Source organism: Terrapene carolina, unplaced genomic scaffold (assembly GCF_002925995.2).
Source record: "Terrapene carolina triunguis isolate 2854851 unplaced genomic scaffold, T_m_triunguis-2.0 Scaffold69, whole genome shotgun sequence".
Taxonomy (NCBI): domain Eukaryota; kingdom Metazoa; phylum Chordata; order Testudines; family Emydidae; genus Terrapene; species Terrapene triunguis.
The window spans coordinates 41,686,937-41,703,456 of NW_020664420.1; the positions used below are offsets into that span (position 1 = coordinate 41,686,937).

The 16,520-nt window shown below is 39.4% G+C and overlaps 1 protein-coding gene across 1 annotated transcript; it reads left to right on the forward strand.

The window, feature by feature from the left end:
- Positions 1-347: 347 nt before the first annotated feature.
- On the forward strand, positions 348-16,292 carry ZNF366 (zinc finger protein 366). Its single transcript, XM_024215448.2, has 5 exons — positions 348-430; positions 2,694-4,006; positions 6,539-6,730; positions 13,012-13,186; positions 15,658-16,292. The coding sequence occupies exons 2-5, from the start codon at positions 2,705-2,707 to the stop codon at positions 16,191-16,193; spliced, it is 2,205 nt and encodes a 734-aa protein (XP_024071216.1). The 5' UTR covers positions 348-430; positions 2,694-2,704; the 3' UTR covers positions 16,194-16,292.
- Positions 16,293-16,520: the final 228 nt, after the last annotated feature.

Genomic DNA, 16,520 nt, shown 5'->3' on the forward strand with positions numbered 1-16,520 from the left:
CTTATCGCGTCTGGTCTGGACGCGATAAGTCGAACCAGGAAGTGCTCGCCGTCGACTGCGGTACTCCAGCTCGGCGAGAGGTGTACCGCGGAGTCGACGGGGAGCCTGCCTGCCGCGTGTGGACCGCGTCTGAACCGCGGTAAGTTCGAACTAAGGTACGTCGACTTCAGCTACGTTATTCACGTAGCTGAAGTTGCGTACCTTAGTTCGACTTGGGGGGTTAGTGTAGACCAGGCCTAAAAGTCACAGATCCTGATTTGGGGCCCTTAGATGCTATTTTATTATTTATGAGAAGTGGTACTGCAGGCATATTTTATTTCATTTTTTTTATTCTCCCTCCCACCTCAGGTCCTTCATTCACCTCAGTCTGACTGCACCCAACCTCTGTGTTAATGGTGGTTCTTGAATAATTGAACTCCCTCTTCCCCAGGTATACCTGATCTGATGATTTATATGGTAATCCATTATAGGATAATATGACATAAGCTTTTTGTGAAAGTGACTAATACTTTTGTTGAGCAATAAAAGGATTCCTCTCCAGTAATGCTCCTTTTACCTCAAGGAAAAGACTCTCAAACACTCTGCCACTACTTCAGTCTCAGGATGGTTTGAAATCCCCAGACACCAATGAAGATAATGAAAGCTGAGAGAAGCAGGCAGCATAGAGACAACAGAGCAATGAGCACCTACCAAGGCACTTACTCATTGTAGCTTCTATAGATTCTTGACAGCATTACAATAATGACAGCAGGGCCTGATTTGCCACTACCTGACACTTGTTTAACATTTTACGTACTTTGCACAGATGTAAATGACTATACAAGGAGCAGGACCTACAACTGTAAGATCTGTGGCAGAGGTTTGGCCCATAATATTTAGGGAAGATTTACATTTTGAGACCTAGGTGGGTTTCAAATTAAAATTACATACATTTAGAATAACTTAAAATGAGTTCAAATTTGCCTGACATTTTCCCCCTGCGAATGTGGGGAGAGGGAGTCATCTAAGTCCCTCTTGGGTCTCAAAGGATTTCCCATTTTTATAAACCAAACCATTGTGCGTTCCCAAAAGAGGGACTGGATTTGGGTGGGAATTCAGCTCTAGGTGATGATAGCCCCTATACTCCCTGTCTTAAAGAGTTTTTTCAGACTAGAACATTAGATTCTGCTATTACTATTACTATTCTGTTTTTACTAACTATAAGTCTAGAGGTCCCAGGACTTGTTCCTCCTTCATGAACTGAGGCATTCCCGTTAGTTCTACTACCATCAGTGAGGATTCTTATCCTAAAAGTTTGTCTGTTTTATCTGCCGGGTGTCTGAAAAGTAGCATCACCTAGCCTTTTGCCTCAGATACCTCCCCAGAACTCCTCAGATTTTGCTCCTGTATATCCTAAAAAGATTTAAATGATTTGCTTGCGACCAGGTCTTTTAGATATCTTCTGCTCTCCACACCCTATCTAGGCCATGTATCTTCCTTCTATTTTTACAAGCAAGTTTCACCAAACTGGAGCTTCCTGATAAAGAAACTGGAGCTTCTTTAGCTCTGTTTGACCATCTCCATGCCTCCCAAGAATGGGGTTATTAATAGCTGTCAACAAATTAACTTGCCTCAGCATGTCATAGGTGGCAAAGCAAAAATGTGTCTGGTTCTTTCTTTTAACCTCATCCTGGACAGACAGCAATACACCAAAAAAACATGTACCATTGTAGGGTCAATATGAAATTCCAGTGATCTAATTTAAATAGACCAAATTCTGAAATCCTTGATATTTTACTATATCTTTGTTCAGGCTAAACTCCTACTGGAGTCAATAGCATAAAATCTGCATGTGGATTTCGGGATTTTGCCTAATGACTTTATTGCATGAAAAGGCAGTGAAATGTTGCCAAAGTAGAGCTGGCAAACTCAGGTTGTCAGCTGCTTTGGAAAGCTGAAAAGGTAGTTGATATTATTCTAAGTTAAATATGTTTTCTTTGTTTAAATGCTGCATTACTTACCTGACAAGCTTCAGGTAAAAAAACAATATATATATTGCCCACATGAATTCCATTCAACATTTTACCTTTTTTTCTTTTTTAAAAACAGAAGAACCCCTCACTCCCTAACCACACATACAATGTTTATCTCCACTTTTTGGGAACCAGGAAATCCAGTGTGGAAGCTGATGGTACACAGTGTTCTGAACTCACTTTGCCATTGTTTTCTCCACAGCAGCATGAGTTAATGATATAAAGAAGTTCAACCTTCAAACGTTTTGGCTTTGAATTTTTATGTCACAACAATACTGCAATATAGGCATTCTTGTTTGTATTGTTGTATCCTTTAGTTACAGAGTCAAACTCTAGTGCCTGTGCGTGCACATTCAAGGAGAGGATTTGGCCCACAAGTGGGTTGGCTGAATTACACAGCAATATTACAATATATGCTGAACAATGTATCCAAGTACAGTACATTAGATCATAAAGCTGATGTTTGATCCGAGCTTGATTTAAAGCACTAATTTCAAAGCTTCTTAGTTTCCATTAACAGACAGATTTTGTATAGCAGAAGTAAACTGGTATCTTATTTGGTCATGAGACTATTTTATAAATGCTTAATTTAAAAAAAATATATAAACTACACAATAAAATACAGGCCTTAGGAGAACATGAGAAAAAAATAAAGGAATTTCTTTATTATTATTTTTGAAGGAAGGCAGACAATGCAGAAGGAATTAAATACGATGAAAAATGAGGATGTATGTTTCAATGTTGACAAAACACACACATCACACTGCCTGCAGCCAATGGACCCTGATGTGAAGTCTCACAGAACTGCACCACTCAGTGAAGAATTCAGGGCACAGCTTGCACAGTTCCAGTATGGTCCTTCCCTGGGGGATATAGAAACCTTTCATGGATCCTTAGAAGGAGGGTCCCGGAAACGCAAAAGCATGCCCACAAAAATGCCTCACACTATCCCCACAGGAGATCCTACATCACCATCACATGGATCTGAAAACAACAATGTATGCTCCCCCAGTCTTTCTTTGATGTACCAACAACCCACACAGCCCAAATACAACTCCCAAATGATTGATCTGTGTAACATTGGCTTTCAGTTCTACAGAAATCTGGAGCACTTTGGAGCCACGCCCATTAAACAAGAACCAGTAAAGCCCAACATGATGTGGCCCAACACTTCTGCATTTGTGCAGACTCCTTACTCTTATTACCCAAAAGTCCACCCTGGCCTGATGTTTCCTTTTATTATGCCCCCAAACTTCCATTTCAGGAATTCCTTCCAACTGAAAAGACCCCTGGAGCCAGCATTCAGGAGGACTGAACTGAGGGAAAGTGGTGACAGTAAACAGAAGGTGGAAAGAGTAGATGTCAACCTCCAGATTGACGACAGCTATTATGTTGATGTAGGGGGAGAACAAAAACGATGGCAATGCCCAATGTGTGAAAAGTCCTACACTTCCAAGTACAACCTGGTCACCCACATCTTGGGACATAGCGGCATCAAACCTCATGCTTGCACTCGGTGTGGCAAGCTTTTCAAGCAGCTGAGTCACTTGCACACTCATATGTTGACACACCAGGGCACTCGACCACATAAGTGCCAGGTGTGTCACAAGGCTTTCACCCAAACCAGTCACCTGAAGAGACATATGATGCAACACAGTGACATCAAGCCCTACAACTGTAGGATCTGTGGCAGAGGTTTTGCCTATCCAAGTGAACTGAAAGCCCACGAGTCCAAGCATGAGAGTGGCCGAGAGAACATTTGTGTGGAGTGTGGTCTTGACTTTCCAACCCTGGCCCAGCTGAAGAGACATTTAACAACCCATCGAGGTCCTATACAATACAATTGCACAGAATGTGATAAAACTTTCCAGTACCCAAGCCAGCTGCAAAATCACATGATGAAGCACAAAGACATCCGTCCATACATCTGTACTGAATGTGGCATGGAGTTTGTACAGCCCCACCATCTCAAGCAACACTCTTTAACCCACAAGGTAAGTCACTAATGATTAAATTTGCCCTGGCTCTGAAGGCCAGCACAAGGATTATGCACCATTAAAGTCCCACTTAAGTCTCCAAAAAGAACTGACATGGTATACAGGCCCTTGTAGAGGCCCTTTGTATGGATCTGAATTTTATGCAAAGAGAACCAGAACAGTATGGCCAATAACAGAAACTGGCTCTAGTCTTAAAAAAGGCAATGCAAGAAAAAGACCATAACCAGGAGTTCAATCAAGTTGCTTGTATTACTTCCCAAATTTCAGTTCACATCCTCTGCTCCAGTTTGGTTTTTATCTTCATAAAAACCATAGTTTTGTATAATGATCTTTAGCAATGAAACTTCTACAGAACTTTTTTTATACCTGTGCATAGACAAGTATATTACTGCTTGGCAGATTTTGTATAAGCAGCTTCTGCACTATATTTAGAAAAACCAAACCAACCTCGACCATGTTATGTAGAAATAATCCAGAGTACAAGTGACTAGAGCTGGGCAAAAAAGGGCCTGATCCAAAGCCCATTGACATCAATGGGAGCCTTTGCACTGGCGTCAATAGGTTTTGGATTAAGTGTATAATTTGGAATGAATAACTGAAGATTGTTTTAAAACAGAAAAGAGTTTTCAACATGATGTGTAACAACTGAAATCAGAATTATCCCAACATCACAAACATATTGTAAAGATCAAATGATCTAACAATCAAAATGCATTTTAATAGACTAGTGCTGATAAACTAACGAATACACCCATATGTTTTATGAAGAATTGTTTTCAGATTTGTGTTTTTTTCCCCAGGGGTCTACTTTGGGTTAATGTTTAAATTTAAACATTAAGAACACAGAAAATTGCAAAATTTAAGTATTATAAGCTAATTTTTTAAAGAATAATCTCTATTTTCACTTCTGATTTTCTTCCCAATTCCCCTACTGTCACTTCTGTAGAATCAACCCTTCTTTGGATTTACACTATAATTTTAAACTTACCTAAAAGTCTAATAAAAACTTGCAATTAAAAAATGCAACACCTTCTTGCCCTCACCCTTGTGACACACCTGCCCAAGAAAGAGCCTCTACTTTTCACCCACAATTAGTCAGGTGAGGTCAGTTGTGAGCACAATTTAAGTACTTAGCTGTCTAACTGCCTGAGTGGAGCCTCAGATCAGGTAGTTGGGTATCACAAAGCTATCATTCGTATCCACAGTTAATGTCTTATCCCCAGGGATGGTCAATAATCCCCATGAAATGCCCAGTGCCACTAATATTATTGTTTAATTGCATGACTCTTTGCTTCTTACAAAAATTGAGCAGGTACTATTTTTCCATATTTTTCTTCAAAATAGAGGCAGGCTCTTTCTTTGTTACATAGGGCTTGATCCAATACCCACTGAAGTCAAAGTCTCACCATTGACTTCAACAGAGATTATCCCAGGCTCAATGTTATCAGATGTTGGCAAGTTATTTTATGTCTCACTTAATTAGTTTATACATGTTTGACATGCTATTGGTATACATGCAATTGGTAGTTAAGCTATACAGTAGGGTAGCAGAATTTTGCCATTGGTTTGTCATTTGGGTGTCCTAGTGATATTAATACAGGGTAAAATTTTCAAAAGCAAGCGACAGGCTACTACGACCCATTTTCTAAAAGGAGTTAGATCGGGGTTCTCAGACTGGGGGTCGGGACCCCTCAGGGGGTCGCAAGGATATTACTTGGAGGGTCGTGAGCTGTCAGCCTCCACCCCAAGTCCCGCTTTGCCTCCAGCATTTGTAATGGCGTTAAATATATTTTAAAAGTGTTTTTAATTTATAAGGGGGGTCACACTCAGAGGCTCGCTATGTGAAAGGCGTCACCAGCAGAAAAATTTGAGAACCACTGAGTTAGATACTTCTGAAAATTTTCCCCCCAGTGTTGTATAATCATTTCTCACCACTAATAAAATCACATGATGCTCTTATAGCCTACAGGATGGTCTTGTGCCTAAGGCACAGAACAGAAATCAGGAGACCTGGGTTCAGTTTAATGGCTCTGCCACCGACTTCCTGTGGGACCTTGGGAAAGTGATTTCACTTCCCCATGCTTTGGTTTTCCCCCATGTGTGAAATGGAGAACATGCTCCCCTACATTAATATTCATAAAGTGCTCTGTGATCCTTGGATGAAAGCTCTATAGAAGTGCAAAATATTAGCTAAACAGAGTTTGAAAGCTGAGGCAGAATAACCTGATATGACTGCTCTGTAAAACTTATTGAGGGAAGTGACACTTATTGTTCCTCAGTCCTATTTATACTGTTTTGTGGTATAGACATTTTATGGTTTCTTTTTCCACCTTTTAGAATCTTACAGAAATTGACCAGAAGAAAAAAGTATCCAAATATCTACCACTTCAGCAGTGTGATATTAACAAGAATTGAATTTATTCATTGTTTCACTAGCACAGCTTGAATATATATTCATATAACGGCTTTGAAAATAAATGACTGAAACAGGCACACCTATTCAGTTTTCTGACTCTCTGTTTCCATAAGGGTGTGAAAGAGCACAAATGTGGGATCTGTGGCCGGGAGTTTACTCTGCTAGCCAACATGAAGAGACATGTGTTGATCCACACCAATATCCGAGCCTACCAGTGTCACCTGTGCTTCAAGAGCTTTGTGCAGAAACAGACTCTGAAGGCACACATGATTGTTCACTCTGATGTCAAGCCCTTTAAATGCAAGGTAAGCATTTCTCATGAGTTTGCAGAGGTACATTATCAGTGAATGCTCCCGAGATTTCATTACGTGTGTCCGGATGCAATTGGAAAAGCAATGCCTAAAAGAATATTACATCTTTTTTTCAAATTCACTTTTCAAAATAATAGTTTGGTTTCTTTTCTTAAGCCAAGTAGTTTCAGGGCAGGAATAACATCCAAAAAAAGGGGTAGGAGAACTTCCAGATTATTTTTCATTACACACACACACACACACACACACACACACACACACCCTTAAATATTATCAGTATTCTCAATCTTGAAATTGTATTTTTTCCTTAGTGAGTACTGAATGTAGTTGCTAGTCTGATGATAATAAAAATACCTGACATTTATCTGGCATATTTCATTCTAAAGGAAGACAAAGTGCTCAACAACCTGATGCACCCATTAAACACACAGATCAAGGCATTGACCCTGGGAGTCACAGAAATGTACCAATGTTAACAGTGCACCATAATTCTACACCATAGCTGGTGCAGGACACAAAGTATATCATAGCAAAACAGAACTACAGGGAGATTTTGAATAGGCCAAATGTAGTTGCCCTATTACAACTGAAATTTGGCCAGGACATTAGTATCCTAACAAAACAGCCTTCTGAAAAATACTTGTTTGCCTATTCGTGGTGTCAACCAAATAACATAGGATTATCTTAGGCAGGATTGCTACCTCCATCAAGACAGCACACAGGAAATTAAAGGGATGTAAAACACACCTAGATTTGAACTTCCCCTAAGTTTGGAGGCATTTGGATTTGTGGTTCTGGTTTACACCCACCTCTAATTCATAGGGAAGACGTTATTCAAGTTTCTTTTCCTGCTTAAGGCTGGCCTGTACAATCATCCTTTTTGATTCTTTTATGTATTACTTCTTTTAACTGACCACCTGGCTCAGTAATATAGCTTTATCTTAAAATGCCCAAACTTGCATGTTTCATTCTCACTTGGGTAACTATTACGCACACAGTAACTGAGTGAAGCATAAATGCCTAGCAAGCAATATTTTCCAGTTCCTGCATAAACACTTGGAGATTGATCTGGATGCAATCTCTGTAAATTCTTCATTCAACAGTCTGGAACTAGATTGGTTCTTAAGGGAAACCAAGAGTAGAGCTAATCAAAAATTTTTCAATTAAATAGTTTTCTGTTGGAAACTGCAGTTTCGTCAAAATCAAAATGTTTTACAGGAATATAATTATTTCAATTAAAATTTTAAATGGAAAAAAGTCAAAACAAATTGTTTCAACTTTCTTGTTTTGTTCCAATAATGTTGAAACATTTTGTTTTGACTTTCATTTCAATTCTGCTTGTTCATATTTTTATATATTACAATATTATTTTATTACAGTGATATTTAACATTATAGCATATTGTATTTAATGTTATATTCTATTGTCCTGATATTACCAAAACAAAACATTTTTACCTTATCAAAACAAAATGTTTTGATGGTACCAAATACATTATTTTCTAAATTTTTGATCTATGGGAAATTTCAAAACTTTCAGCCTTTTGTTCTGATTCAGAACAAACTGGAGTAGTAAGCAACATGTTTTTCAGCTAGTAGCAAAAGCTTCAGTGGAACACCTGTTTTTTTCCTAGCTCCACCCAATGTCCCCTCTCAGAACAGAAACAAGTAAGTGGACCAGATTCTTCCCACAACACTGGTGTGAATCAGAAGTAATGCCTCTAAAATCAAATGGAGTTGTACTGCTATAAGTGAGGAGTATATCGGGGCCCTAGCTTTTGGGATCTCCCTTGCCTGTCTGGCAGAATCCCCAAAGGAAACTTGGATTAGTCAAGCCCTTTTGGATGGTATTCAGAGGGTTAAGGCAATGACCAGATAGCAGCCTTTTGGCACCAAGCTCCTCCTCAGCAGAAGGAAGGATATAGCTGCATGAACTGCCGGCTTAACAATGGCTCATATGTCCCTAGGGAACCGCCTGCAAATAGATTTCATCTTGCTTTCTCTTGTACTTTTCAAAGTTTCCTGTTTTCTCACGGTCCTTTTGGACAGTTTACAGTCTTTCTCCCTCTCCTTCTCTCTCTGTGAGGAAAGGAACACCCTTCTTATGAAGAAAAAAAAAATAAAAGAAGAAGAATGTAAGGGAAGGACAGCACAGCAGTGGCCTTTCTATCTCACTGCAGGCCGCAATTTTCGTGTTTTTTTTCTCATAGCAAAAGAAAACACAAGGCTTTCCTATATGTCTAATCACAGTCACGCACAGACTATCTGGTGCTAGGGAGTAGAAAATAGTTGTGCCTTGTGTTTCCTCACCCAGCTGCAGCTTGTAATCTCGTTTGGCTTGCTCTCTGAAGAGTGAAGATCCTTGCAGCTTTTAAAAAACAAAGTCTGGGCTTCCTTATTAACAAAAAAATACTACAGTATTCTACAGCAATTGCTCCCAATGATACACTATTGCTATAGTAAAATGTGAGGACTGCTTCTACTGAAATTAATAGGAAGTTTGCCGTCGGCACTGAAATCAATAGCATTTGGACCTTTAATATAGAACAATACGGTTTTCTCTCCAATACTGCCAAGTACACTTGGTAGCTTCCATCTTGGAGTAAAAGATTAATTCATGCTCATTCAGTCCTTGACTTCTCTTCTAAGACTGCCCATGAGGGTGCTAGTGTGTACCAAGCTTCCCCATTACATCCAAGAGCATTGTTTCAAACCAGTAGCCAATGACAATGAAATCATGCTATAAAAAAATTTTATAGACTCATAAAATGCTTGACAGATTCTAAGGGTGGTGCTTTCTGCTATGGGTTACTGCACAGCATGAGCAAATGGCTCAGCTTACTCAAAGTTTTGTAATGAAGTACCTGTAAGCCAGTGGGCCAAACTCACTGGCCAGTGCATCAAAGCAGCAGTTCTCTCAGCAGCTATAGGAGTTCAGTTCCTTTTTGTCAGGGACGGAGTTTTATTTCTCACAAATAAACCAGTTTAACGTAAGTTCCACATGTAAACCATGTCCTTTCCCCTGGCCTGGGATCTCTCACAGTAGACTGTCTGCTCCCCGTTGATCTCACTGCCTGGGAATTAAGAGCCTCTTTACTACATTCTGATGGAGTTTTCTTCCAACAGACTGGCTTCCAGCCTTCCTAGCCGGCTCCCAGCAGGGTTCCACTCCCAGGCTGTCTGTCTGGGACCTAAGGAGAGCCTCTCTGCTCCCTTTTTCTCTCTGGCCTGTTCCCTGAACTCAGGCTGCCATTTATATCCCCACAGAACTGACTCTGAGTCACAATCTTCTACCATGTGACCCTGGAACTTATTCTTTTCAGTTGGGAAGGTAGGCTAAGCCTGGCAGAGAGTGGAACTGAGCCTGAAACCCCACAGAGGACCAGCTCACCCTGTAATAGTGCCCTTCACTGCCATCCCCTCTACCCAAAAGATATAATTTTATTTCCCTTGTTTTATTTTCCTGTAGCACCTCTCCCATGGGTTTTCTCTTGGCATCATTCCCCCCCCTTCCCCCATCACAGATTCAGATTCCAACTACATTCCTCAGCTCTAGCGAAAAGTGGCTTTAGGGTCAGTAGCAAATTTAGCTGTGTTCCATCCCTGAAACTGTGAATGATTCAGGGAAATGGAAACCCTGTCCTCTTTGTCCAGAAACTAAAACCCATGTTGTGCCACATTGTATGCCCTTTTGTTTCCTCCAGAGTAAAGAAAGCAAAAATATGTACTACTGGCCAAAAAGGTTCTTACAGAACTCATTTTTACACCCAATATCTTATAAAGATTCCTAGATAAAATAACTACTTTAATTATCCAGACTGGTGTTTTACTTCCATTTCTTTGGTTAGTGTTTTAGATGTATAGGTACTAATATCTACTAGGCTGAGAAACAGATTAGCCGTAACACAAACAATAGATGACCTCATGCTAACAAATATCTGTTTGGCAAAACACAGTTCATCTCTATGAAGGGTTTTTAAATTCAGAGAACCATTGATATATCATAGGCTGTTCCAGCTGCTGTCAAGAGCAGCTATTGCCCTTCATAGATTTTACTATGCTAATCAACACTCCTTTGCCTCTCTATTCCCCTCCCAACATATTTAGGATGCTTTTTGAGGCATTGATTTCAATAGGGATTGCTCACTGAATGTGAATGAGAGCAGAGTTTGATCCTGTAGTATTTGATCACACAGATTATGATAAGTCAATTGCTGCAGTCACTACCACTACAAAAGATTAGCAAAAAACTAAATTAAAAAAGCATCAGACAGCAATCTGAGGATGGAAGAGATCCAGATCATGGTGAAATCTGCATATGTTATTATTTCTGTATACAATCTGCTGTGAATAGAGGTGGTCAAGTAGTGGGCAACTATTCAATTGACGAAACAAGATTTCACAAGCAGAAAATGAGTCAGTTGTCTATGAACAGTTTATAATTGTCGAATGTATAGGTCTGAAATGATTTGTCACAATTTCTACAAATAATTCTTGACTATAAATGGTGCATAGCCTGTTCATTGCAAATATTCAAAATTTGAAATATAACCCATGAGGTTTGTTACTTTTCTTGGATGCATAGTACACACAGTCCTGTTTCCTAATTGGATGAGTAACTCTTAGAATCAAGTGTCCTGTGTGAATACTCACAGTTACAAACTAATAATTCATTTTCTGTGAGTATTCTGAAGTATTTAGTTAAAATTGTTTTTTTCTGTGAACACTTTTGCCAATAAACTTGCTAGCATATTTGCAGAAGGCAAAACAAGGACTAACACAGCGGAAGCAAATCATTTAAAAATGCAAGTGACTATTTTCAGATTTTTTCAGTATTCATTCAACTCTATCATCGTAGATTTTAAAATAATACTCAGATACCATGCAGTTTTTAATAGTCCAGTTAACTTTTCTCTGAGGAAAGTGGGGAGCAGTTATAGTGTCAAAAAAAGGGGGGGGCAAGAGAGGGAAGAGTATTCTACCTAAGATCAGCCCACAATTTTAAATTTCCCCCACAACAGCAGATATTCTGGTAGACAGCTTGACAAATTTGAATAATCCCTCAAACAATGGTATAGCAGATTTCCCAAAACTATGTTAAATATCTAAATCCAAATTCAAATGAAACCAAGGTTTCTAGTTTAAATCTAGTGAAATGCACTTTTAGCATTTTCTCCCTATAGAAAGCACTATATTTAGCTAAGGAGCCCCTGGGCTCATGTAATATGAAGATGCTGATTAATCAGTTCAACTGGGAAAAGTCTTTGGCTAAAATTCTTCCAAAAAGGAGTTCAAACGGACAGCATGCAGCGGGTTCTACAACTGCTGGAAACATTCCTGACTGGGCGAGACACCAATCCGAAAGGAAGAAATAAAGTTACTTGTTACATCCTTATCAGGAATTGGAAGTCCAGAAGTCTATAACAGGGCTAACAAACGCCTGTGTGTTTGAGAGCACATTTTGTTTATAGGGGAAGAGGTAATGAAAGGAGACATCTAGAAACAAAACAAAACAAAAACTCAACATATTGTTTCATCAAAGGGAAACTTGCCGGATCAATGGCTGCTGCTGGAACTAACATGCTCCAAGGAAACCTGAGTCATTGTTGCAGCCACAAGACTGTCTAAACTCCAGCTTACTCATCACAGGCACAAAATACAGAAGCTAGTACACAGAAGAGGAGAGGATCAGAGAAGAATGGAGGGGACGGGGAGGGAAGGAATTGCTTTTACTATCTTTCAGCTAAAAGCTTCTGTTATTTGAAGTCCATGGATAGGGAAGCTATACACAGGTTCACTGCTTTACTGATACATTGCACCTGTCTGATCTTTCATCAAAAGTTCTCCACGTTCCATCATGGTATGGTATTGTTCCTGATTAAGGTCTAGATTTAAAAAGCAGAAAGTATATGGCCTGACTGAACAGAATTTTGCACTTGTGCCTATAGAACTGAGCCTCTTATCCCCATTCTATGGGCTTTCTGATTCTGAAGGGGCCTTGAATTTGATTCTTATGTCATTAAAAAAAAACAAAAAACAAAGTCTTTGCTTAGCTGTATATGAATGTGTCTGGACAGAATAAGCCCAAGCACACATTCCTATAGTGACAGTTTGTTTTTGTTCTTCGGACACAGTTTGGAATGATAAAATGAAGTTCCTGGCAGAAGCTGTCTGGGCTGCAGTACATTCTCATCTCAAGGGGAGATTGTATTTACCTGCTTGCCTTGTAGGTGCATCTACAAAATAAATCATTTTAATTTCCATTATTCTTGACAGCTGTGCGGGAAGGAATTTAACAGAATGCACAATTTAATGGGACACATGCACTTGCATTCAGACAGCAAACCATTCAAGTGTCTCTACTGTCCCAGCAAATTCACCTTGAAGGGAAACCTCACCAGACACATGAAAGTCAAACACGGGGTCATGGAAAGAGGATTTCATTCTCAAGGTAATAATTAGCAAGAAGGTTGTTCTTGCAATGTTTTGAATGCACATAATAACACTGTAAAGGACACAGTAACATAGATCTCAGAAGATACAGTTGTTTCTCTGCTTTTGATACTAGAAGTTACTGAACTCATATTGCTGGGAGATTATATTAGAGTGAGAGAGATTTATTGAACCACATCAATATTTTCTAAACATTACCCCCAGCCTGACCTGTCACTGTTCTCCAATATCCATCATCCTTGTATCTCCATCTTGTCGAGCCTAGATAGTGCAGTAGATTTTCTCTCTCACTGATAAGTTTGGGCCATGGATGGGAGAGAGTTGGTTGGGAGTCAGTCCTGATAAAACCAAGGTGATCATGGTGGGTTGAAGAAACAATTGAAGGACATAGCTGAGATTATATTGACCCTCCTGATTGAGGGTGTAGTTCCATTATTTTTAAGTAAAATTTGCAACTTCATTTGGTGGGATTCCCAGCTGTTTTTAGACCATGCAATCGGAGCAGTGGCCAGGAGGACTTTGTTCCAACTTCATGTGGTCAGGAGATTGCAACTTTTTCCTCTCAGATTTTGACCATGCTGTCATGAGCCATATCTTGGTCACTATAAGATTTGGTTATTACAGCGGTGATCTATAAGGGGCTACATCCTTCGGAGGCTCGAAGCTGGTACAAGATATAGCAGATTTTTTGTTGCAGTATCTCACAGGGAAGCATTGGGCACCAGCGCCCCATGATCCTCACTGACGGCTTATTGGCTTCCAAAGCGTCAGGTTTGACCTGTAAAGCCCCAAATGGTCTAGAATCTTCCCACCTGAGAGATAGCTGGGTCAAGCTGGGCAGAGATCAGAGGAGGAACTCAAAACTCCCTGAGTTTACAAGGAAATGAGCATTCATGAGAGTTTTCTCCATTAGGGCCCACACCTTTGAAATCTACTCCCCATCTTGGTCTGAACAATCCTCATTAGTTAACCCTTGAAGAATATGCTGCAAAGCCCGTTTCTTCAAACAGGCATTTGGGCAGAATTGAGGTGGTTGGGGCATGGGTTTCATTTGGGAATCTGGGTGGCAGAGAGATTTTATTAAGTTAGATTTTCTTAACTGGCTTTTTGAGCTAGGTGGAATTTGTTAGTGTGTTTTTAATAGTTGCTAGGATGCCTATAGCCTGGAATACATGATTTTAATAATGTCTTAAAATGAATCAGAAGTGGGTCCTAACATGTAACAGTTTAGCTGACCTGATATTTACAGTACAGGGTTTTCTCCCCCGTGTTTGTCTCTTACAGTACAATGGAGTTTAATTTACCCAAAACTATAAGCAGGTTATGTGCATTTCAGTGCATACAGATTCTTCACCCCCTCAGGCTTATCAGCCATGAAACAGATGAATTTATAAGAGTTTCCGCCAGGCAATAAACCCTTTCAACAAACACAACCTGTCACACAGTAACTGCTGCATGCATTCTGTGGAAGTTGTTGCCAGGTATGGAGGAAATAAAACTAATGGGTGAAATATTGGCCCCACTGAAGTCCATGGGAGTTTTGCTATTGACTTCAATCGGACTAGGATTTCACTCAATGATTTAAAAAAAAAAAGATGGGTCCAAACTGCAAAGTTGGAATCCTGATTTGAGCTTCCTCACAATTGGAGGGTTTTTGGATCTGAGGTTATAGTCTGGGCTCACTTCTGTTTTCAAACAAGCAGAAGAGAAACAAACAGAGCAGACGCTCAGGCAAATATTGAGACAAGACAAATATGAATATTGTTATGGAGAGAAAGAAACTAAGACACAGTTCAAAAATATCATCTGATTATGATTTCCCCAGTAACTTAGCAGAAGTACGGAATAATGCATAGCAGGTTTTCAGCACCACTAAATGAGGAAGAGCAAACTAAATGGAGATGTATTATTTAGAAATGATCAGGTCTACCATTTTAATAGCATTGCCTTGGAAACAGAGTAGCCATAAAATGTGTTAACAGCTTTTTATACCTTTTTTCCTCCCCATGAATGGGCAGATATTAGAACTTTGGTTGTGGTGTAGACAATCAAGATCAAGGTGTAGTTAAAAATATGAAAGGGGAAAGAAGTAGGTAAATCTAGTAGCAAAAGTAGTCAACTGGAGGTCAGGACTACTGGTTTTTGTTCCTAGCTGTGTCACTGACCGACTGTGACAAGTTCAATAATCTATTGTGTGCTTCAGTTTACTCATCTGTAAAAGGGTACGATAGTGCTTTTCTACAGTAACTCTTGGGGTGCCAAGAGACAAATGTTTATTAAGTGCTTGGAGCTAATTGAGTGAAGGATACTCTGTAAGGGCCCTCAATGTTTAAATATTCTGCCATCTCACACAAATTGCATTATTTTATTTTTTTAAATCTAAGCCCAAACCATGCTTTGACTAGAAAGGCAGTATTAAATAAACTTGTTATGTATAAATTGTAACTTTTTTTTTAAAACCACCATAAGGTTTTGGAAGAGGAAGAATTACGCTGTCCCAAACAGGTGTCTTGAGAAACTTGGAACAGGAAGAGCCTTTTGACCTTTCCCAGAAAAGCCAAGGGAAAGGAATTTCATTTCATTCTGATGGTGAGAGTGCCAAGGGAAGCTCATGTCAGGAGGAAGAAGAAGACAACTGCTATGAAGCAGAGCAGTACAGTCCTGTCATGTACCATCATGAAAACAACAAGCTGTATATGCCCCGAGATCTGTCTAGCAAACCAGACTACGTGGTGAAAGATTTCAAAGAGTCCTACTGTGATGAGAAGGAGGAAATGTTGAGAGAAGTAGGACTGGAGAAGGGGAAAGGAAATCAAGACAAAGAAGAGAACCAAGAGGAGAGAGGCTTTGCGAATAACAAGGAATGCCTGAGCTTTAGACCCTTTGAAAAGGCCAGACTCAGCCATTCTCTCTCTGATTACCTATACTTCAAACACAGGAAGAACAGTTTAAAAGAATTACTGGAAAGGAAAATGGAAAAACAAGCAATGCTTATAGGCATCTAAATTGACAATTTTTAAGTTACACTTGGAAACTGAGAACTAGGCAGTACAATCATGGCTCTTAACATGAATTGTGATTGCCAAAGATTGACAGCTTGTAAAAGTCTTTCAGGATGAACAAGCCAAATCAATACAGATCATTTTAAGGTTAAAAAAAATATAGAATGTTGTATTTTCTGGTGTAATTTGACTGCTTTGTTCTTCTGATATACATCAACATTTTCATATGTATTTATTTGATATATAAGCAGACAATAGGGTGGGAACCGAGGTTTTATTTCCTTTATCTAGGACAATACCAACTTATACACAATTTTCTAGTTATCAAAA